This window comes from Manduca sexta, chromosome 26 (assembly GCF_014839805.1).
Source record: "Manduca sexta isolate Smith_Timp_Sample1 chromosome 26, JHU_Msex_v1.0, whole genome shotgun sequence".
Classification (NCBI taxonomy): Eukaryota; Metazoa; Arthropoda; class Insecta; order Lepidoptera; family Sphingidae; genus Manduca; species Manduca sexta.
In genome coordinates this window covers 1,072,062-1,095,980 of record NC_051140.1, presented here as the reverse complement: position 1 = coordinate 1,095,980, position 23,919 = coordinate 1,072,062, and the positions used below count along the sequence as shown (strand labels likewise).

At 36.7% G+C, this 23,919-nt stretch overlaps 2 protein-coding genes across 2 annotated transcripts in view; one reads left to right on the top strand and one right to left on the bottom strand.

Moving 5' to 3' along the window:
* Positions 1-706: 706 nt before the first annotated feature.
* On the bottom strand, positions 707-9,665 carry LOC115447161 (uncharacterized protein MAL13P1.304). The gene is made up of 9 exons (XM_030174133.2): positions 9,391-9,665; positions 8,932-9,105; positions 7,778-7,877; positions 6,845-6,967; positions 5,645-5,740; positions 4,980-5,100; positions 2,698-4,530; positions 1,889-1,966; positions 707-1,059 (listed from the first exon to the last, which is right to left on the bottom strand). The coding sequence occupies exons 1-9, from the start codon at positions 9,534-9,536 to the stop codon at positions 1,028-1,030; spliced, it is 2,703 nt and encodes a 900-aa protein (XP_030029993.1). The 5' UTR covers positions 9,537-9,665; the 3' UTR covers positions 707-1,027.
* A 404-nt stretch (positions 9,666-10,069) lies between these two features.
* Positions 10,070-23,919, top strand: part of LOC115447154 (protein neuralized) — a 48,832-nt gene continuing 34,982 nt past the window's right edge. The window contains exon 1 of the mRNA XM_030174123.2: positions 10,070-10,397. Within this exon, the coding sequence (XP_030029983.1) occupies positions 10,370-10,397 (28 nt within the window). The 5' untranslated portion in view covers positions 10,070-10,369. The remainder of the gene's footprint in view (positions 10,398-23,919) is intronic.

Genomic DNA, 23,919 nt, shown 5'->3' with positions numbered 1-23,919 from the left:
CTGCGTAAACGGTTAAAGTTAGCAACAATAATGTATGACGGAATTGTTTGCAAGGAAAAGCTAGAAATAAATAAGTTTGTATATTGTCAATATTTTATTAAAATTATTTATTAACATTATCATTAAAATATTTACAAATTAACAGTTATTTTTAACTTCGAAGCCTTTAAAGGAAAGTTTTGCAAGAAACATCACACCATGGTATTACACTGCTCAGAAACATTGATAATAAACATGAATAACATTACTCATTATTGAAAGAAAAGTAGAATTAAGCACATTTTATTATTAACAAAATATAACATTTAAGTTTCCATTGTTAACTTACAGTCTTACTTATAAAAAAATCGCAAAGTTATGCTAACTTAAAACACAAATTTACACGATCAGCTGTAAGTCAAAACCGCCATCTTGCCTCTTAATAAGGTTTAAAGTAGGACACCGGTGATGTTTTTGACAGCTATTTAAGCAATAGGGTACCGGACTCATTTTTGTTCTTTACTATTATAAAATATTTACGTTATATAAATTATAACACAAAAGGAATTAGTAAAATCCGGTAAAAAATCAACAAGTTATAAGTCTTTGAATTTCGGTGGAAGGGGTAATTAACAAGAAACAGAAAAGAGACGAAATATCCACATGTGACGTCATCGGGAATTACGACGCGTGCAAAAGAAAGAGATGAAGCGATATCCCCAAAACGCGCCCACTTCTGCACATTACAATATTTGAAATATGAATTACTAGCCCATTTTTTAACCAATTTTTATGCAGTTTTCGAAGGAGTGCTTTTTTTCGTATTATTAACCATTACATATAGAATAATAAACAAAATCAAACATAGGCCGGTTCCCTATTCTTAACCACATCTTAACGCTAAAACAAGTTTATAAGTAAGTCTGTTTATAATTACACTTAATTTCGGTGGTTCCAATTACCAATACCTAAAATATACACAATCACCTGCAACTGTTTGTAGTCCTGCTACAAAAACAAATATACTGGAAACCAGATCAAACTTCTGTCACTTTGCTTTCATCATCGGCTTCGCTAACCCTGGAAAAATAAACATACATTTTATTATTAGTAAAATAATAAAAGCTGATTTTCATAAAATTGAAATTATTACTAAGAACTATCTCGATCACATCAGCTTTCAAACAAGAAACACAACATCAAATTCGGTCAATTCTTTTGGAAGCTATGATGCCATAAACACACAAACATAAACTCACACCTGAAACTTATAACACCCTTCTTTATCTATTGGGGATTAATAAAGACGATGGCTATCTGACAGAAGAATCTTAAAATAAACACACAGTTAGAATTCCTTGATCGCATTGTTTATACACTTCAATAAGACAAGCAACTTGCTTCTCTGATGGTAGACACCATAACAACCTATAAACAACAGTAAGTATACTGCTCATAACCTTGCATTACAACAAATTTGCTAGTTTGACACACTTCGGTGATACACTAATCCCTTCCTAACCGTATTTCGGCAACAGCTTCCAATCTCAACGGAGATCAGCCAACGCAAGAGATATTATAGTGCACTAATGTGTGCAATACACAAGCGCTCTCTGTTCCTACACACTCATAGTCCGGTGAGACAATCCGACATGACCGGAGACAGATCAGGCGCAGGACCAACGGCTAAAGATGCATTTTAAGGCACGGAGGTATCACACCAACTTCGTGAATCCTAACTGCGACTGAGTAATTTTTAAGATGGCAAATACCCAGTCACAATTTTAATTATTCTTCATCATTTCACATTTGCTATTCAGGGACTTTGCGATGATACACCAGCTGGCACGCCTCATAAACCTTGATATGTAAGACACTTATCACCTAGTAATGACTTATGAATACTTACGAGGTATGTTGGTGGTAGATTTCTGAGCGCTCTGCTTCACCGAACTGGACGTGCTGTTGAATGTAGCAGCCATGTGTCCTGAAAAAGTTATAATTAACAATGAAACGTTAATAATACACCCGATAGTTGTATATATTGTAACCTAAGTCATGCCCAGATATCGATATGAAGGCAATTTACTTAAAATTATAGAGGTCAAAGTGGCATTTTTAATTCTAAAATTAAAGCCGGAAACAGGGACCCAATGGTCTTCAATAAAAAAAAATATTATGGGATTAGGTATATTGCTAAAACTTAGTAAATTAAAGAAAACGTCAAAAAAAGAGAGATAGAGTAGGACATGGCTTTTATGTATATTTAGGCTTTCTGCAATCAAGCAGACAAAAAAACAATAAACCTGCTCATAGATATCAGTGTTCTATAAAACACATGTATTATTCGAGATAGCACAACTATTCTGCACATACACAACACACACACATTCACGCTTTTTATCCCCGAAAATATGGGTAGACGCACAACTAGTACAAGCCATTTTAGGCCGTATATTCCATGATAGGTAGACACACAACGGGTGCAACCCATTTTAGGCCGTATATTCCGTCCCATGATGTGATAGGTATTGCTTCCCATGTTAAAAGAGCGAGCCTATCGCCATATCGAGCAGAAATTCCAGACTCCAAACTGAATACAAAAACTAATTTTTCCCTTGGAAATGAAACCCGAGACCTCAGCCCTGCAGTCCTACTACAATACAACTACGCCACTGAAGCAAATTATTCTATAAAAATATTAATACACAAACTTACTTGGACTCATCCTCAGTGGATTTTTCTTCATAACATTTTCATTTAGAGGCGACAGTTTCTTCTGGGGTATCTTAGATTTTATATTCACGCCATTTTCCTTCGCCGCGGAAGCTTTGATGTTGCCGATCGATTTGCGCGTCATTTTCAAATGATTCTGCATGCGCAAAGGCAACACTGATTTCTTTGTGTAATCCGATTCTTTCATATTGTCACTGTTAATGTCCTGTGACTTGGGTTTTTGATTATTTATTTCTTTTTCAGTCAAATTATTTGCATTTGTGTTTTTGATAACTTTATTTTTGTCACTGGCAACAATTTTTTTATTAGTAAGTTTTTCTGCTTTATCGTCACCAACGGTTTTCTTGTTACTAACTTTTTCTACATTAGAACTTTTAGACTTGACAGATGCACCATCTTTCTTTTCTGTCGATTGCTGTCTATTTTTAGGATTATTGTTAGAAGCTTTGATAGTTGCAATTTTATTGTTTACATTATTTTTGTCCTGCAGATTATTAATTATTTTTTTAGTTTTAGCAGGTACAACATCATTTGGTTGAGTTACTGCTTGCATTATTGCGGGATCTTCAATATCGTATGGCTCTGTTTGGCTTATTATTGGATCGTTACTATTATGAAGAATTCTTTTAATAGGCATTTCGTCTTTTACACTATCAACATTTTTAACATTAGTAACTTTCTTCGCAATGTCTGCTATGTTATCTTTGATTTTATTGTTTACATTCTTTTCTACGACTTTCTGCGCCGAATCTTTATGTTGAGGCTTTTCTGTAGTGTTAGTTACTACTTTCTTCCCTTTCCCACTAGATTGGACAGTTTGGGCGTTGTTTGCACGTGTATTTTCTTTGCTAAGTTTCTTATTTGTGACAGGTTTTTTCACTTTATTACTATTTTTTGCACTTACAATATTTTCATTAGCATTGTCACTAGACTGGCCTTCGGGACTTTTTTCAGAAACTTTACTGGTTTTTTTACTTGCACTTTTTTCTACTTTAGCATCATTAGCAATATTTTTGGTGACACTATGCTTTTTTTTATTACTCATTGGATCGACTTGTGCATCCGGTTTAATACCTTTTGTTCCTACTGCATCCTTACTAGTTTTTTTATTAGATTCAGTTGCGGCTTTATCTTTTTCTGATACTTTTTTAGATTTATCTTTCATCGCAGTTTTTTTGACAGACTGCGACTTTTCAATTACTTTGTCAGCAGTATCAGATTGTATTTCAAGGTTTTTAGTTTGTGGTGCACTATTTGGTTGTTTATTTTTAATTTTTGGATCAGTTACAGTATTTTCTATATTATTTTCCTTTGCCACATCAACGCTTTTAGTGCTGGAGGCATTTTTTGAAGCTTTCTCAAGTGTCTTCTGACCAGTTTTGGAGCCACTAACAACACTTTCACGACTACCAACATTTTTAGTTGTAACAGTTTTGGTATTCCCCATAAGATTACTATTTTCATTTTCTTTATCAGCGTCTAGATTACCTGCCATATCTTTATTTCTGGCATCATCATTGGATCTACTATTTTTAGACACAGCTTTAGTAACTTTTGCCTTTTTGGGCAAGCTCCTAGGTGGTGCCATTACTTCCTTCTTCTTTTTATTCTCCGGTTCCTCAATCTCTTGATCCAATGTGGCCCTGCGCTTGGGCACCCTGGAATCCCGGTCAGACTCAGCACTCTCTGACACTGGATTAGCCTCTAGGCAAGTTGCAATGATCTTCGAAAGGAGAAGCGACCTTTCGTCCGTTGATATTGTGGGATCTGATAGTTGTTTGTGGCACTGAGTTATGATGTTGATGTATTTCTCCTCTGGAATTATAAAATAATGGAATTAAAAGGAAGGAAACATACATTTTATAAACTCAAGTGTTAAAAACAATAATACTGACCACAAATCTAGTTGTTCCCATTCTTTCCGTTCATGCAACACATATCAATTTGACCAATATAAATGCCAGTTTGACGAGAGATGATTACCACTCGACAGTCGACACAATTCTGCCGGCCTGTTGGAACCGGATATACACAGGCTGGTCCCGGAACACGACACACTTACGTGGACCACGACGACGTGTTTTAACACCTTATGTATAGTGGTCGCTATCCGGGCGGATATAAAATATATCCTACCACCAGCAAACATGTGAACGCAGTGGCTCATCTGAGCAAATCCTTGTTTAATATGACTGCTATATTGTACGCCCCAATATATATAAGCTAGACAAGTACCAGGCATTCAGAAAGCATAAACAACTCACCCATATACTCGAGGTCGAACTTCATGCGATGGTAGAATGGAGCTAGCGGCGACCACTTGTTCTCCAATCGCCACGCCACTTGCAAGAGGTTCCCGCACTTCAGCAGGTAACCGCCTTCCACCTGCGAATTTAGATGGACATACTTTAGTCGATTGACGAGAGATCATATTGTTATTCGACACAATTTGAACTGCAGTCTTTACCATCAGGTACAATGAGGTCAATTTTACTGTTCCTATACAAAAACTGTGTGTGATGCAAAAAATATAAACTAACATAGCAAGTGCCTTGACTAAAAGTGTATTTTTGATTTTTCTACTATGAATATTATAACACAGCACTTATCTTCAGATGCAAGACTTGCTAGTCTCAATATTGTGTTATATAAAATTAAGTAACTACGGATTATTTCCTTTCCTTTGTAGACTTTACATATCCTCAAAATTCCTATAGAGAACTTCTCAGGTATGCAGGTTTCTTCATGATGTTTTCCTTCACCGTTAAAGCAAACGATAATTCACATAGAATACACGTTGATTGCGATTATGAGTAGCCTAGAAAGGTGTGGAATAGACTGCCGAGACGAATGTCCGCAGGTTCAAATCCCCAGGGCACACACCTCTGGCTGAAATTGAATACTATATTTTTTAAAATTTTGAACTCACCAAAGGTTCCATATACAATGAGTCCGCATATTTTTTCGCCAGACAAGCGAGAGTGCTGCGACGAGATCTATAGGCCTCCGCATAACTTCTTAGTATCTACAACAATTACCAATTTAGTAATAACTTATAGACAATATTTAAGACCGTCTGGTACAGCATGGGCATAAGCTATGTACCCTTTTGAGTGAAGACAGAGGGCTAATTAGATACTAATTAATGTAGTAGTAGTTAGTAGTATGTAGTGTAGTAGTTGACTGTCTCGGTGGCGTAGTTGTAAGTGTACACGGTACAAGTACGACTGCCGCGCTGAGGTCCTGGGTTCGACTCCCGGGTCGGGCCAAAATAATTGTGACTGGGTTTTTCCATCTTAAAAATTACTCAGTCGCAGCTCGGAGTCAGGAAGTTGGCGGTGTGATACCCCCGTGCCTCGGAAAGCACGTGAAGCCGTTGGTCCAGCGCCTGATCTCTCTCCGGTCATGTCGGATTGTCGTCTCACCGAACTATGAGAGTGAAAGAACAGAGAGTGCACCTGTGTAATGCATTATATGCACTTGTGCACTATATCTCCTGCGTACCTGGCTGATCTCCGTTGAGATTGGCCGCCGAGGCCGAAATTCGGCTAGGAGGGATTCAATTAATGTAGTAAACTCTTTAATATGAGGTTACATTATTCAAGCTACCCATGAGTTCAAGGGAGCGATCAGGACACGCACCCTTCACTATGCGTATTCTATCCCATGATATCCGAGCCTAGCGCCACATTGGACATGAATTCCAGTCTCCAGGCTGAAACTGAGCAGAAAACTTAATATGACAGCCACGCAGGATCAGTTTATCGATCCCACGAACTCAAAGCGGTTTAACACGCCTCCGAGGCAGTCACATTGAATGAATTCCTCCTAGCCGATCTCAACGGAGACCAGCCACACAGTAGATATTATAGTGGGTGTGTGCGCATACACAAGCACTCCCTGTTCCTTCACTGTTATAGTCTGGTGAGATGGCAATTCGACATGCCTGGGGAGAGATCAGGTGCAGGATCAACGGCTTTAAAAGTGCTTCTGTGTGCTTTTGTAGTCACATTAATATGTCATTACAATAAAACTCCTATAATTCTTTCCTACAAAAAATATTTCACAGTCATTATACTCTATTCTGAGTCTCCTACACTAGCTATGAAATGATAGAGAAAGGTCATACCTGGACAGCATCACTGGGCCTCAAAAGGGTAGGCAACACGGATGCCGACAGCTCAGCTTCATGAGCTGCTTTCACCAGCACAACGTTTAAGCCGCGGTACGACGTCGCGCCGAACTTTGCGTTCTGGAAATATCATGAGCACAATTTTTTTTTTTTTTTATCTTTGACCGACGAGACGAGCTTGCCGTTCGCCTGATGGTAAGCGATACGACCGCCCATAAACAAATATAACTATATGAATAAAAATCAGTTGCCACATGTATGTAAGTCATGTGTATGTCATCACTTGAGAATGGTTCAACCGAATTGACAAATTTTTTTTTGTTATGTTCCTAATTATCAGAACAAGGTTTGTGTCAATAAAATTGAAAAATCAATGGAAAAGGTTGGCAATTTGAGTGATATTTTACTGTGGATATTTTCTTGTACACACTGATCTCCAGTCAACTAACCTTTCATAGATGTTTTTTTTAAGAGTTTAGTTAGTTCCAGCTTGAATCATAGGATAAATTTGGACCTGATAAGAATATGTTGTCGAGACCAAAAGATGAAAGGTAGTTTACATAAAATGGGGTCTGAGGCAGGACTTCTGTCAGACCCACTAATAAAAAATATACATGATTTCAGAAATATACAAATAGCGCTATTACATTTCTAGATCATGAAAAAAATATGTTAATAACTCATTCTTATAATTCTTTACAAATATGAAGAGGTAATTAAATTCCAAAATAATAATGTCTATCTCTGTTTTTACAAATACAATTTTTTTCTAATTGCAATTCTAATTATCAGTTTGCTTAGTTTTCTAATTTCACAGGTGTCAGTTTGCTTTTGTAAAATATAATTCATTTTGATCTTATTTCTGGGTTGTTGCAAGTGAACAGCATTTAGAGTGAAATAATTTCATTAATTACTTTAAATATAACTTACAGATTTGTGAGCGTAGAATGTAATGGAGAACGGCACAAGATCTATTCGACACTCTGCAGTCACTTCTCGCCATGTGCCGGGCTGTTTCACTGGTGGCTCTCTGTAAATATTAGTTGATAAATAAATCTTACTAATATTATAAATGCAAAAGTTTGTGAGGATGGACGTAAGGATGTATGTATGTTTGTTCCTCTTTCACAAAAAACACTGAACAGATTTGGATGAACTTTACAGTAATATTGGTTATACATCAGAATAACATATAGGCTACAATGTATAGTGATTTTGTGTAATTTGGTCATAATATAACGATACATATCAAGTAAGTCGGAAACAAAAATATAATGGCAAAGTCCTTCACGCAGGCAAAGCCGCGATCAAAAGCTAGTCATTTATAAATATGAGACCTCACTGTGACAAATTTGTACATCACACAAACCAAACTTTGTTAAACATAGTTTACAGTCTGACTGCTGAGCATGGGCCTCCTCTACTAATGAAAGAAATTTGGCCTTAGTCCACCATGCTGGTCTAGTGGGGATTGGCAGACTCCACATATCCCCAAAAACCTCTATGAGAATTTTGGTGGTATGCAGATGACCTCACAATGTTTTCCTTCACTGTTAAAGCAAGCGATAATTCACAGACTGCACACATAACTTTACAAAACAGAAACAGAAATAATGTGCAGGTTACATGGTTCTCTAATAATGATATTCAGCATTACAATTTTAAATTTGTATACTGATAAAATGTACTCATAACACTCTTATTATTTTTTTTTTATGTCAAACTTCAACTGTTTCTGGGTTTACTTATTATGTCACACCACACCAAAGATGTAGGTGAAACTGCAACCAGTACACCTAGTTTTTGCGATGCGGTATTAGCCAAACCTATTGCCATATCTGGCACAAACTCCAAAATACAAGCTGATACTGAACAGAAAAATTCAGGCACTGCCCAACCTGGGATACAAAACTTGAGCTCAAATTGATGCTGTACCGTGCATGCACAAATACAGTGCTGATGCAGTCTGAAACCGAGTTTGCTTGAAATAATGAGAAATCAACTTTAAAATTTTTATATTTGTAGAAAAAAATAATGGAGGTTCAAGATTTGAACCCATATACTATATCACACAAAACACTTACCCAGTGGTCACAGGTTCATTTACAATAATATTAACTTCAGATTGCAGTATTTGTAAACTCGTCAGCTCATGTGTAGCTTGGAGACAAGTCCTCAACTTAGATTGTTCAAGCTTCAGCTGTGTTAAGGAATGCCCCTGCTCTATAGACAGGCAGAGATCATCATCGGAATCTGAACTGAAATGAGAATTTATTGGCTGAGTAATTATATTCCTTTGCCTTTATAACCTAAAATTAAAGCTAAATAACACAATTCTGCAAATTGTAAGAAATTAAAGCCGACGCCAAGCGTTTACACTATTAAAATTTACTTGTATCATAATGGGTATTGGAAAATACAGAATTTTAATGAATTTTAGGCCCAAAAGAATCGTCTGAATTTGTATTGTTATTTACCACATTAGAAGGACTCGTTTGTTATATATTGAATATTAAATCTATTTAGTGAATTGAACGGTTTACCTAGCATCATCCACATAATACTCTATTTTGCCCTTGTTCCGCTCATCTTCAATTCTCTTCTCGTAGTACTTTATTTCTTCGAGGACCTTCTGTTTGTGTGACAATAAAGCTTTTTTCTTTTCACTCACGATTGAATTATTCCACATTTTTAGGATTTCTTAGGTCATAACAAATTGTAATAAACTTTCTTATATTCTTTTTGCGATTGTTTGGTCAAATTTCAAAATAACGTTACGATAGAAATGTCAACTGCTTTGGGTATAGGGATACGTTTGATACATTCATAATTGTATCGATTATAAAAAGTATAAGTTTTTTTTTATGTTATGATCAGTTTCTATGCATCCTTTCCCCGAGGGTCTCACGAAGTGAAATTTTTATTCTCATAACTTAATCGATTCAAATACACAATTATTAGTTTGATTTTATTTTTGGATAACGCAAAGATTACAGAATCGGAATCATCATTCAACAATTTTTATAATATTGTAAAGTATAGTTTTCTATTATAGCACCTAACATTGTTGTCTCTAATTAAAAATAATTAAATAGAAAGAATAAGATCAAAGTAAAAAAAACAATTGTTGCTATAATTATTGCAAACATATTTTGCATAATTGCAGAACGTATCCGAGTACAAAAATTCTTATCGGAATGTGCTTGTCAAATCCATGACACGAATTGTAATTTTTTACAAATACCGTAAAAACATCAAACAAAAGCAATAATGTGAAAAAAACCGCGTGCAGTATAAACATAAACAAAATTTATATAAAACAAATGTTGAATCATATTGTTTGTAATTAATGTAAACAATGGGACATGGCTTGTTTCATACGTGTGATTATTAATTGATTTAAAATATCGAGACTCGTGGAGTTCATAGGTCGACGTTAATATGTCTGTACATAGTGTTACGAGGATATAGATTGTGTTTGCACAGTGTTTGAACGATAATTAGTGGTGTTAATTGCCGAAAATGGGGCAGACTGGCAGCGCTATGCCTGGTGAGTACAATTTATAGATTCTGTTAGTACTTGTAAGGTGTTGGCGTTGTGAAGCGGGAAATTGCGCGTGCCGGCTCTTGGCTGAACCTTGATGGATGTTCGGGTCAATGTGTTTGATGTGAACGACTCCTTGAAATTGATCATCTGATTAGTTTTATTCATGCACTAGGTTGGTAAACAAAATCATAACCTCGAGTGAGAGTTGAATGGAAAGAATTTGATAGATGGTTAACACATAGTATGTACCATGGCTCTTTAACTAGTATATGTTCAAAACATTAGGTCAGTTTCCTCGGTATGGTGTCTTGATGATATGAACATCCCATGTTAATTAATACTTTTCGAAGTAATAGGTATATTAAGAGCTTATTAATCAACAAATTAATAAACACTCTGAAATAAACTGCATTAAAAAAAATCTCCTGGAACTCTGGAGTTGTTGGTTCTGATTGTTTCCACATCTTCTAAAGAGTAATGAAGATAAAAATATTGAAGCAAATTACCAGGATAAATATGATTGTCTACCTGTATGTCAAATTCTATCCTAAATCGTTCAGCTGTTTCTATGCTTACTTTTAACAAAATGCAAACATTTCCACAAATTTCTCGTTTATCATATTAATAAGTTAAAATTATTGTTAGTTTGTAAAGATTTCTGGACCCTTTTTTCACATGACATACTTTTGTCAGCCTGACAAGAGCTGGCTTATACAAACATTGGTCTTTCAGGTGAGCACTTTAAGCGCTTGCAACCCTTTATGGATGTTTTGGACAATCTTACATAAGCAACTGAACAATTTTGATATTTAAATCTACTCTTATTCTATACAAGTATAGTAGGAACTTGAGTACTTGGCAGCTTAAAACCTCAAACAACTACAATAACTACACAAACTTTAATATAATTCTATCAGTTTTAATAAATAATTCCCACGGTTTGTTCAAAGATTTGTTCTCATTTTTTATTTATCAAACAGGACATCCTCCACAACATACTACCATTCCTGGACAGCTGATAACAAATATACACAAAAGAATTGTTTTAATAGTGTCAGATGGTTTACATTATTATCTAAATAACCCCTGTAATGTCATGCAGTCAAAATTTTTAGATAATAGACTTTATTCCATTACCTTTAAAGTCACTTTCAAACAGATGATAACACCATAATAATATGGTCGGTAGTAGGGAAATAAATCAGAATCAGACTTAACCAGTTCCATACTCCTTTCATTTCATAATAAATGTTAACCAGAACGACACACACAAATTTCCTCACTACTGCAAACTGAACACTAATGAATCTAATTGGAATCTAATAAGTGAGAGATTTGGTCAATTTGATTCATGTTAGTCATTGTTTTGGGTTTAGTTCATTCTGCTATTTATTTATTTACTAGCTAAACCAACAGACATTGTCCCGTCTTAACTATGAATTTGCAGCGTGCATTCTGTCAATCGCTGACAGTTTTTTCAAACAATTGACAGTTATATAAAAATATATTTTCGTTAAGTTTTCTTAAATTTTCTAATTTTCCGCGCAATTTTTAGATTTTTTTCTTTTATAAGGACCTTCTCCTGACAATAACAAACACAACAAAAAAAAATGTGAAATTGCTCCAACCGTTCACGCGTGATGGCGTGACCAGGGGAAATAGGGATTCATTTTTGTATATATAGATATACACTTTATTACAAAGAGTATAAAGGCAGACTATTATTTGGCGCTATTGTTACTAGGGTCACATAAAGATGGTGGAGTTTAGGATTTAATCACTACCATCTGTGAATTCAAGTAAGCTTCATAATTCGAATTTCGAATTCAAATTTAATGCTTAGAATTATAGCTAATGAATATGATACACCAGGATGTCATAACTTAGTAGAGTTTTGATTACCAAGTCAAACAAAATATTTGTAAATAATAAGTTTCCTATGGCTATATGCAGTGCTAGTATTTTACGAAAAACAATAAATTCCTTGACGAAATCCTCATGACGTTTCTGTCTATCCCCGCGGACACTTGTGACTCGTTTACTTATTTTATCTCTTTGAAAACGAAGCTTTTTGAATTTTGATTTCCTTTTTTTTATACAATGAAAAATGTAGGTATACTTGACTATGCCATCATATAACGTCTTATTCTATGGGGGCGAATCCGATGCGATTACGGGCGATTTAATAGAAAGGTAGCATCAGATCCTGACTCGCTGACTATGGGATCACATCAGAAGTATCTCCTGTCGAACTAAAAAAGAATTATGTAAATCGGTCCCCAATTAGCGGAGTAATTGTGTGACATACAAAAAAAAACATACAATTATTAATTGAGAACCTCCTACTTTTTGGGTTAAAAAGGGGATTTCTTGTCTTTTTTACCAATATGGCTATCAAACCTATCACAAAAAGACGGATTCCCCCCTTCCGCGGATTAGGGCCTCCTGACCTTAGTTCGGAAGCACTGTAAGCCATTGTACAGCCCCCGTCGATCTGAAAGATGTTTATGTCCTATAATAGCCAGTAATTACAGCTACACAATCGATTTGCATAAAATGGACATCTATTGACACAGAATAAGGTTGGAATTCGCATTGTACATTGTTCCGCCGTCTTTGGTTGGGTTAATTGTGCAGCCCTTTGATATGCCGTATCCATAGTGGATTTATACATTTGTGTACTATTTATTAGTTTTATTTTTCTCTATTTATTTTTATATTTCATGTGCACTCTATCTTATAGGGTAGGCAGAGACAATGAAATGCCACTTTGCCTAATAGGAAGTTTGACTCATTTTTAACCGACTTAAATAAAATTGAAGGTATCAATTCAATGAGTATTTTTTTATGTTTTTTCCTCAGAACTCAGTCATTTATAACCGAATTCGAAAAATCTTTTTTTATTTGAAAAAATTTACTTCCAGATTGGTTCCATAGTTTTATTTCCAAATTGGATTGTTTGATTTTTAAATTAAAATTAACTGCAATAATTATGTCGTCCATGTAAACGAAATTGCGAATTTTTCTTGCCTGTGACTTTATTTAAAAACAAAGTCTCCCAGCCACGTCTGTCTGAACGCGATAAGCACAATAACTACCGACCTGATTTCGATGATATTTGGTATGAAGACAGTCTGAAACCCTGGAAAGGTCATAGGCTTTATATTATATGAAAATATATAGCGGGACTTCTATCCAGCAAAACCTGTCATGCGGACGAAGTCGAAATAATTGTTATTTTGTTCCTTACCTTAAGTAGTATTAAAGTTAACAACAAAAAAGGTTAGTCACCAAACAAATATATTGATCAGTAGTGTATCAGTGAATTGAATAAAGTAAAATATCCAAAAGACCTTTCCCACACGGAATCATAAGTTTTAAATAATATAACTATGCAAGGAAACTTTCAAATCCCAACGGTCCACAATCAGCTGATTCTTGACGCAATCCCTGACAAATATATTGTCTTCTTTATTGTTCTCTATAAGCATGCACGTGCAGTCCCGAATCTTATATCATCCGGAGAAAAAAACACTAACCGTCGGAAAACCTTCAAAATGCAACCTCCTTGTCACTAAAATACAGTATATATTGCCAAACCTCCACCAGCCAGTATTGCAATTTGAAATATAAAAAAATACATGAAATTACAATAATGCCAACATAACAAAATTTTACGAAATTTAAACCTCCACAGTGACAAAATAAAATATATTTTTCTTCAAACCAGTCAGTGTTGCACAAAAGTTTTTTTTTTCAGTTATGCAAAGAGGTTCTGTTACCTGTCTTTGACAATCAGCTGACTGCACAAAAGATGGTCGAACGAATCAGCTGATCGCTCGAGAATAACAAATTGAAGTATAGAAATTTCTTGAGAATCGCGTTACCTGAGTAAGGCATTGTATAGACAAGTATCTGGGCAGGTAGGTATGGAGGCATAGGTGGTCGAAACCGCAAACACAAAGAAATCAAGTTTCATATCTAATGGAGCCTGGACAAATGGGAAACTTGCACAAGTCGTGTTCTCACTGAGATACCTATATAAAAACGACCAATTACATCCTCTATGATGACTCAAACGTTATAATTTCGTATTTTATGCCATTTGAGAATAAATGCTTGTGTTTCTAATAGTCTTTTTAACCGACTTCAAAAAAAGGAGGCGGTTCTCAATTGGACTGTATGTTTTTTTGTGTTTGTTACTGAATATAAATTTAAATAAATGTGTAATGTTGAAATAAAGGATGAAACGTTTATTTGCACCGAAATTTCAACATGTTTTTTGTCTGTTTGTTCTGGCTAATCTCCGTAAAGGCTTTGTTGGAAGTTGACAGGCGTTTTAGAGTGTAGTCGATGCTATATTTTGACCTAAAATTTTTTAGAGAACCGCGACTATTAACATTAATTTCCTTTGAGAATGTTTGCACAATGAATAAACTTACCTTTGTAGTCTACACATCGCGCGTTTAGCCCCGAAGGGCTAGGCAGGTACTCACTTTTCGCCAAGTATCATGTAATTAATATTGAAAGAAAAAAAGGGACAAGTTATAAGAAGCGCTGATAGCCTAGTTGAGAGCGGAACGGACTGCCGAGATGGATGTCCGCAGGTTCAAAACCCACCTTTGACTTTTCCAAAAGTTATGTGTGTATTCTTCGTGAATTATCGCTTAAGGAAAAAAACATAAGGAAACTTGTATACCTAAGAAGTTCTCTATAAGAATTTTGACGGTATGCGAAGTCTGCCAATCTGCGCTAAGCCAGCGTGGTGGACCAAGGCCTAATCCCTCTCAATATTATACAAGGCTCGTGTCCGTGGGACAGTATATAACACACAGCTGATATTAAAGTCATTCTAGTACATATTCACTATGTACATAAAAAATTGCCTTCTGACGAGCGCAATGGCCTGCTCGAGACGATGTCGCGTGTTCTAACCCCGGCGCACGCACCTCTGACTTTTGTAAGTGACGTGTCATGGTTAAGTAGATAGTACCAGTGGCGTGGGTTCCTTCGCCTGGAGCGGATGTATCTGTTTCAAGCTAGCGGGCGAGAGACTGAAGAGAGACGAAGTAATAATTTCGCACCCTTTTTTTCCAGGGATTTTTTTAGCTCCCAAGTCCTCTCCCTAGAATATGTTTAAAGGTTTTATTTCACGCCTTTTACCGCCTCCATAACTACGGCGCTGGATACTGCTATGACTGTAGTACTTAATTCTAGTAACCCTCAACTTCTCCTGTTACCCTAGTACCTGAAAATAATAATGACAAAGTCTGCCTGAAACACCGGCGTCAGCTGTAAATCTCCGGGCCTCGAACCCGGGACATTCCAGCTCGCACCTTGCCTGTTGCCAACTGAGTTGAGATGCGATCTTTATTCAGCACGCGAACGTACAAAAAGACAACTCCGCCATTACTCTAAGGGCATGAATACATCGCGTATGCCCTTTATACATTGTTCTTTTGTGCGCGACAGCTGACTGTCAGCTGTTCGAGGAAAAAATACCTTCGCACACCGGCAAGGGACTTTCTAGCTTATGACTAGGTATGTAGGTATTATATTCGATTACATATTTTGTGTATGAAATATTGTTATGGAATAAAGCACTTTATCTATGAACGTTTAATTTCACATTTAATTGACCCTTATTAACAAAGGAACATTTCTCTAAAACAAAACGTCAATAAATTTTACTGAAGTAGGTAGGTCTCTCGCATGCGAGAGTGCATTAGCCACTAGTTTATTTATTTCTGTCACCAAGCAGCAGTTTATAAGTATTATTTGGTTCCTATTTTAGGAATATTGCATTCTTAAGACTGTATTAATATATGTATCTCAGAGTTGCTCTCAGCTGCGATATCAGTTGAGACGCTTTTAAGTTACGGTCGCCATCTTAAGATAGTCTCTATTAAACCCATATTAACATCAACTCAAATGATATCTTAAGTAACAATATGTCATGGATTTTGACAGCCGAATTTTGTACATTTAAGAACGCTGACTAGCTCTTAAACGACAGTCTACGCTTTGTTGAATAAATAGTTCAATACATTATTGTCTACTTGAGATTTAGCTCAAAGGTGACTTTGATTTATTGAAAGGTCCTGAGACTTTTATGCGATGTCTCAGGGTGAAAGTAATAAGTAGTACTCTGCAATTCAAACAAGATGATCATTAATTATTGACAGACTTCCCTTGTCGTTCAATTCCAAAAAACAGTCTATATAATGCTAAATTTAGATCAGTTGTCTCAGCAATATACTGCTAAGAACTTCGAGATGCGTTTACACAATACGAAATCAAAATCGGTTGCGAAAGATGACTTCTGCCAGTTTTCTTGCAAATCTAAACTTAAGGATTTTATGAAAGCTCATGTCTTTAAACGGCATCTGAAACGAAATATTGTAACTCATATTTTCCATATTCTCTGTTGACATTGTAATTTGTATATAAAATTTATCAAAAATACGTAATAGTGTTCTTACCTGCTAATGTTCTGATAGACCGATGGCCCTTTTAATAGTTTTTTATAGTAGAGAATAACCGAGCAAGTGAGTTGAATAACATCTAATATCAGATTGCCTCGGTGGCGTAGTTGTACGGCATGCGCGGTGCAGTGCTCTGGGGCCCGGGGTTCGAATCCCGGGTCGTGAAAAGTGATATTTGAGTTTTCTGCTCAGTATCAGCCCGGAGTCTGGAATTCGTGTCCAATATGGCGATAGGCTAGCCTCTATCACACCATGGGACAGAACACACTTGGCGAAAAATGTGTGCCCTGGTTGCGCCTCTGCATAACCCTTCGGAGATAAATGCATGACGTGTGGCCATAGTAAACAGTGGAGTCTTGGAGCACAGGCACAGTTCCACGCAGCTATCTCAGTGCAACAAGATACCCCGGGGCCGTTTCGTATGCGCCGAAGAAGACCACCGCGTTTGTATAGGGTATAATAAGGTTTTGAACTCTGTTCAGTGCTCGCTCGACCTATACCCGAATGTCGACATTGGGGCGTAAGATTGAAACCAACATAACCGCTTCATTAACCTTCAAGTGGTTGCGTTAAAGCGTTTTTTTCTCGTAAAAAAAGGCAGTCTTGGTAGCATAAGCACGATCTGCTAATGTGTCAACTTCCTAGAAATGTTGATCCGCTCTTGTAAGTATTCACGAACGAAGCAAGAGATATTTATATTGAAATAAATATTGCGGCTTTAAAATTATCTAATGCGGAAGTCAAAACTTCGATAGAGAAAAGAAAAAATTAAGTGGTCATGATGCTGAATCGCGTAATGAATGGTATTTTTATTTAAATATGGGTGAGGATTGCGACGCATTTTTTAGCTGGCAGTCCAAACAGATTTTCTCGGTTTAGCTTGTGCTTTTATATTAATATTATAAATTGCGTTGACTTAGAAGTTTGATTTTGTTACAGCTTAAAGGTATTATAGACCTAAGTATTTGATATGAATTTCAATTTAATACCTCTACGCGTACATGAGAAAAGGGGTAGTAACTTTAAAATTATTAAAAATATTTTTACTATATGTAAATAAAATTTACGTTTTTCGCAATTTTTCCTTTATTTGTTCTATAAGACGTTGCTTCACGCCAAAGTTCGAGATTCTAGGTCGACTGGAAGTACCCTTTAGGTTTTGATTCCCTTGCGAGTTTCGAAAATTTGCGACATAAACGGCCGTATCTTTTGATTGCGTTGGCTTAGAAGTTTGATTGTTTCACAGCTCCAAGAGACAGTAGACCTTTTTTTTTGTTTTCGCGGAGAAAGTGTCTTATGACTACCGCTCAGCCTTCGTGGGGGGCGACTGAGCGGTTATGTTGGGGTCACCGTGCCTTACGACCCGGCATTGCGCCGCCTGGATTTGATGTCGACCTTCAGGCGACCGCCGGGCCGAGTCCCTAACCTATGTACAACGCACGGCATACCAACTAAAACTCCGCGGTGGCCCTCTTCGGCGCATTAGGGACGACTGCGAGCTTCCTCTGACGGAAATGTCTAAGTCTGCTTCCACAGCCGCCCCTGAAGAGACAGTAGACCTGAGTATTTGATATAAATTTCAGCTTAATACCTCCACGAGTTCCTGAGAAAAAGGGTCTTGACAGACGGACGGACAGACGGACAACAAAGTGATAAGGTTATAATAATAACAGCCCTGTATTGCATACTTGCCTACTGCTGAGCACGGGCCTCTACTACTGAGAGGGATTAGGCCTTAGTCCACCACGCTGGCCTAATGCGGATTGGTAGACTTCACACACCTTCGAAATTCCTATAGAGAACTTCCCAGATGTGCAGGTTTCCTCACGATGTTTTCCTTCACCGTTAAAGCGAACGATAGATTCACAAAGAATACACACATGATTTTTGTAGAAAAGTCATAGGTGTGTGCCCTTGGGATTTGAACCTGCGGACATTCGTCTCGGCAGTCCGTTCCACACCCAACTAGGATATCGTCGCTTAAGATAAGGTTAAGGTTTCAATTATTGCCTTTTGAGGTACGAAACTCTAAAAAACACCACCTATGACTCCATTCAGGTCCAACACACCCACCTCAATACGGAATAAAATTACAATTCATCAAGTAGTAGGAAACGCTATGTATTTATATCCGTACATATCCGATGAGGTTGGGTAAATTAAATATTTAAATTGGTTACAATTTAAATCACGGATGTTGTATAATTTTAGAATATTTTTTTATTAAGAAATTTTCGTTTAAGTTCGAACAAATCACACAAAGGCACCAAGGTTACCGAAACATCGTCCATATAAGAAACTACTCTAAAGGATCGCAGACACCGCGGTGATCTGGAATAATATAAAATACCAGCTTTTGTCTGCAGCTCCTAGTAGCCTATAGTACTCTGTAGTATTGTTATAAATAAAGCATTTACTGACTTTGTTTAATTACGTTTTTACTTAAAATATATTTAAAGAAACGAACATGACATCAGTCAGATACAAAACAGACATAGAGAGGTGATTGGTCACTATCGATGTACGCTGACCGCTAAGTTGTCTATAGGGCACTAGTATTTGCGTTTACTCCAACAAAAAGTAATGTAGCTCCCTAATAGTGAAAAAAATCACAATATCTTTAGTGGTTCCTGAGATTAGCACGATGAAATATCGAGTAATATGTAGATTAAATTTGTAATATGACTATGTATAACATTCGTCTCAGAAGCTAAAACAAAACACTGTGATCCAACTGTGATCCTCACAGGTATGTCCTGACGAACAGAGTGGTAAGAGCGTGGAACAAGCTGCAAAAGGATAGTGAACTTATCTCAGCAAATGAAACCTTAGTTGAGAATTGCAGTATACAGGCATATCTGCTGAGTCAAAGACATTAAACAGTATAGTTAGTTATATATTGGACATCAGGACCAAATTTGTGCTCCAAAAGTTGTCACCATTTGGTAAAATAGCGGCGATAGCCTAGTTGGTTGTGGAACGGACTGGCGAGACGATTGTCTGCAGGTTGAAGTGTTTGCTTGACAAGATGTCACAGCGTCCTTAGATATTAATGCAAAAATATTTACAAAAAATATACTGATATGGGCATTAAAAACGTGCAAATCACGATATGGAAACAATGTGAAGTATTTTCATTTAGTATTGCTATTTCACTGTAGATTGAGGAACCATCGCATGAGCGCAAAATTTTTATATGACTTCCCAATGTCCGCTCTACATAATCTTAGAAGTCTGAGTTGAGCAAACTGCTTGATAACAATATAATGATATATTTTTAAGACCATAATAACGCTTTCTGGCCAAAACTCTGAGAAGAGCTTTATGAAAACTATATATATAAAAATGAATCCCTATTTCCCTCGGTCACGCCATCACGCGTGAACGGCTGGACTGATTTCACAATTTTTTTTTTGTTGTGTTTGTTATTGCCAGGAAAAAGTTGTTATGAAAGAAAAAAATTAAAAAATTGCGCGGAAAATTAGATAATGTAAGAAAACTTAACGAAAATATAAATTTTATATAACTGTCAATTGTTTGAAATAACTGTCAGCGATTGACAGAATGCGCGCTGCAAATTCATAGTTAAGACGGGACAACGTCTGTCGGGTCAACTAGTATTAAATAAAATAGAAAACGCATTTATAGAAAAAGTATTTAAATATAAAATAGATAATTTCTTTCCATCCAAAGGTTGTCTAGAATAAATCGTTTTAGCGATAAGACCGCCCATTGTGTAACCATGTTTTGTATTTGTTTTATTTAGTGTGCAATAAATAATTATATTGTATCTTTCCTGCGGGAAATCACGGCATTAAGGCCTTTTGGAAGGCTTGCGTGGGGACATGGATCCAACACGTAGAGGCTACTTTAAGATACATTACTCTATACATACATAACATCACGCATTTTATCCCCGAAGGGGTATGCAGAGGCGCAACTAGGGCACCCACTTTTCGCCAAGTATGTTCCGTCCCATGATGTGATAGGGGGCGAGCCTATCGCCATATCGGGCACAAATTCCAGACTCCGGGCTGATACTGAGCAGAAAAACCCAAATATCACTTTGCCCGACCCGGGATCCGAACCCAGGACCTCAGAGCGCTATTGTCCCGGACGTGCAATACAACTACGCCACCGAGGCAGTCCATTACTCTAGTTGGAGTTTATAAGAATTATATTATTATTATATATAGGTATTTTCTATTTTAAATACGACTATGTCAAATATCTCTACACAAGAGGAATTTAGTCAAAGTTAGCATTAATGTAATAAAGCAAGCTTAGAACTATACACAGTCAATGAATATTCGTCTTAAAAATTATAGATTTGTTAAATATCGTAACTATCTCACGCTCTTAATTATTTAAATATAAATATTTTATTTAAGTTAATCTATACTTCTATACTTTGTTATATAAAACTGTATAGTTTGTTTGTTTGTATTGTTTTGTTTGAACGCGCTAATCTCCGGAACTACTGGGTGGATTTGAAAAAATCTTTTAGTGTTGGATAGTTTATTTATCGAGGAAGGTTATAGGCTATATACATCACGATATGACTAATAGTATCTGTCTGTATGAAGGCGTTAATGTCAAACCCCCTAATTCATAGACGTTATTTATCTAAGGACGGAGCATTGCTGTGATATCAAGTCTGTTTCTCAACTTTGTTCATCTGACAGCTTGCTGTTTGTTCAGCTTTGTTTATCTGACAGCCAAGTAGATTTAAGTTGTATCTCAATATTAGCCAATCACAACGGCCCTATGGCTACGCACTGCGAAGGCAGCCATGCCGTCAGCACTGAGAAACAGACTTGTTATCACAGCAAAGATGGAGCTTAGATAAATAACGTCTGTGAATAAGAGGGGAAAAACTACACAACAGATTTCTAAGGATTTTGGTAGGTAAAAGACATGGGCTAATTTCTATCCCGGGATAATATAGAGCGGGATTTTTATCCCTGAAAACTGTTACACGCGGGAGAAGCCACAAGCAAAAGCTAGTAATAATAATAATAATATCAGCCCTGTATTATATACTTGCCCACTGCTGAGCACGGGCCTCCTCTACTACTGAGAGGGATTAGGCCTTAGTCCACCACGCTGGCCTAGTGCGGATTAGTAGACTTCACACACCTTCGAAATTCCTATAGAGAACTTCTCGGATGTGCAGGTTTCCTCACGATGTTTTCCTTCACCTTCAAAGCGAACGATAAATTCACAAAGAATACACACATGATTTTTTTAGAAAAGTCAGAGGTGTGTGCCCTTGGGATTTGAACCTGCGGACATTCGTCTTGGCAGACCGTTCCACACCCAACTAGGCTATCGCCGATTTTTTTAAAGCTAGTAAACTACAAATGAATACTTAAAATAAAACTTTGTACACCTTAAGCACATTGCGCGAACGGAATGTGAGGTTCAAACAGAGTAGAGCAGAAAAATAATATTTATTTATATGTGTTGCAAATATATTGAAATTTGACGGCCGAATTTCCGCATTTGCAATTTAATAACCAATCTAAAGACCAGTTAAATTAGTTTATTAAGTTAGGACATAGATTTTTTTTAATCTCCGTTTTTGGGCTCGGTTTAAAATAGATTTTTCGTACTCATAGACTTTGTACATCCTGCGCTTTTTAATTGCTGGTGGTAGGATATATTTTATATCCGCTCGGATAGCGATCACCGTGCACAAGCTGTTAAAACCCGCCATAGTGGCCCACGTAAGTGTGTCGCGTTCCGGTGTATATCCCGTTCCAAGGCCGGCATAATTATGTCGACTGCTGATTAATCATCTCTCGTCAGTCGACATTCTATTGGACAAGAAAAAACCCTAACCAAGTCACGACTGATTACATATTAGTGAAGATTTAAAACATTTTCGTCCACGATTTTGCTGCTGTGTTACCAGCAGCGTTTTGAACAAATGCCTCGGTGGCATATTTGTAATGCTTACGCAGTACGAATAGTACTGCGCTGATGTCCTGGGTTCGAATCACCGGTCGAGCTATATATATGCGTTACTAGGTTTTTTCATCTTAGAAATTACTCAATTGCTTTTCGGAGGCGGGAATTTGGCGGTGGAATACCCCCGTGCTTCGGAAAGCACGTAAAGACGTTTGTCCTGCGCCTGATCTCTCTCCGGTCATGTCGGATTGTCTCACCAGACTATGAGAGTGAAGGAACTGAGAGTGCTTGTGTATAGCGCACACACTTGTGCACTATAATATATCCTGCGTACCTGGGTGATCTCCGTTGAATTTGGCCGCCGTGGCCTAAATTGGACTAGGAGGGATTGATTTTAACAAAGTTTGAAATTTCCGTCATAGGCTTCAGGCTTGGATCGATTTGTTTCGGTAACCACCCACCCTAAAATTCGCCAAGATTAAAAAAAACAAAATTAGCATCTTTTAAATAGGCGCTGTAGATATTCTTTTGCCATTTTAAAAAGCAAGAAATGATTTTCGCTTCATAATCGTAATCATCGTGTATTCTTTGTGAAATAATAATAATCGCTTGCTTTAACGATGAAGGTAAACATCGGGAGGAAACCTTCATACCTCAGAAATTCTCTATAGGAATTTTGAGGGTATGTGAAGTCTACCAATCTGCACCCTCCTAGCGTGGTGGACTAAGGTCTAATCCCTCTCAGCAGTAGAGGAGGCCCGTGCTCAACAGTGGGACAGTATATAATACATGGCTGATATTATTAATCGTAACCAAACGTTCTTGAGGACAAATATGTTAATAATTATATACTTAAATTTTAACGTTTAAAATGCATTCATTATAACATATTAATATATTTTTTACGGTTATTTGTTCATATTAAATTGTGCAAGAAGCTTTTAGTTGTAGAATAAAAGTATAGTGTCAATGCTTTCAAATAACACTCGCTAAAATGTCCTCCAAGATAGAACAAAATAATTGTTGTATACTATTCTTGGGAGCAAACATGGACGAATATTAGTACTTAGTGTTAACTTTAACTGACTTCTGTGTATAAAACTTGACCACATACTAATGTCATAAGC

Coding starts and splice junctions, on each gene's coding strand:
- LOC115447161 (XM_030174133.2), bottom strand. CDS start 9,536: ATGTGGAATAATTCAATCGTGAGTGAAAAGAAAAAAGCTTTATTGTCA. Junction 9,106..9,390: donor TATTATGTGGATGATGCTAG/GTAAACCGTTCA, acceptor TTCTCATTTCAG/TTCAGATTCCGATGATGATC. Junction 5,101..5,644: donor CATTGTATATGGAACCTTTG/GTGAGTTCAAAA, acceptor CTAAATTCGCAG/GTGGAAGGCGGTTACCTGCT.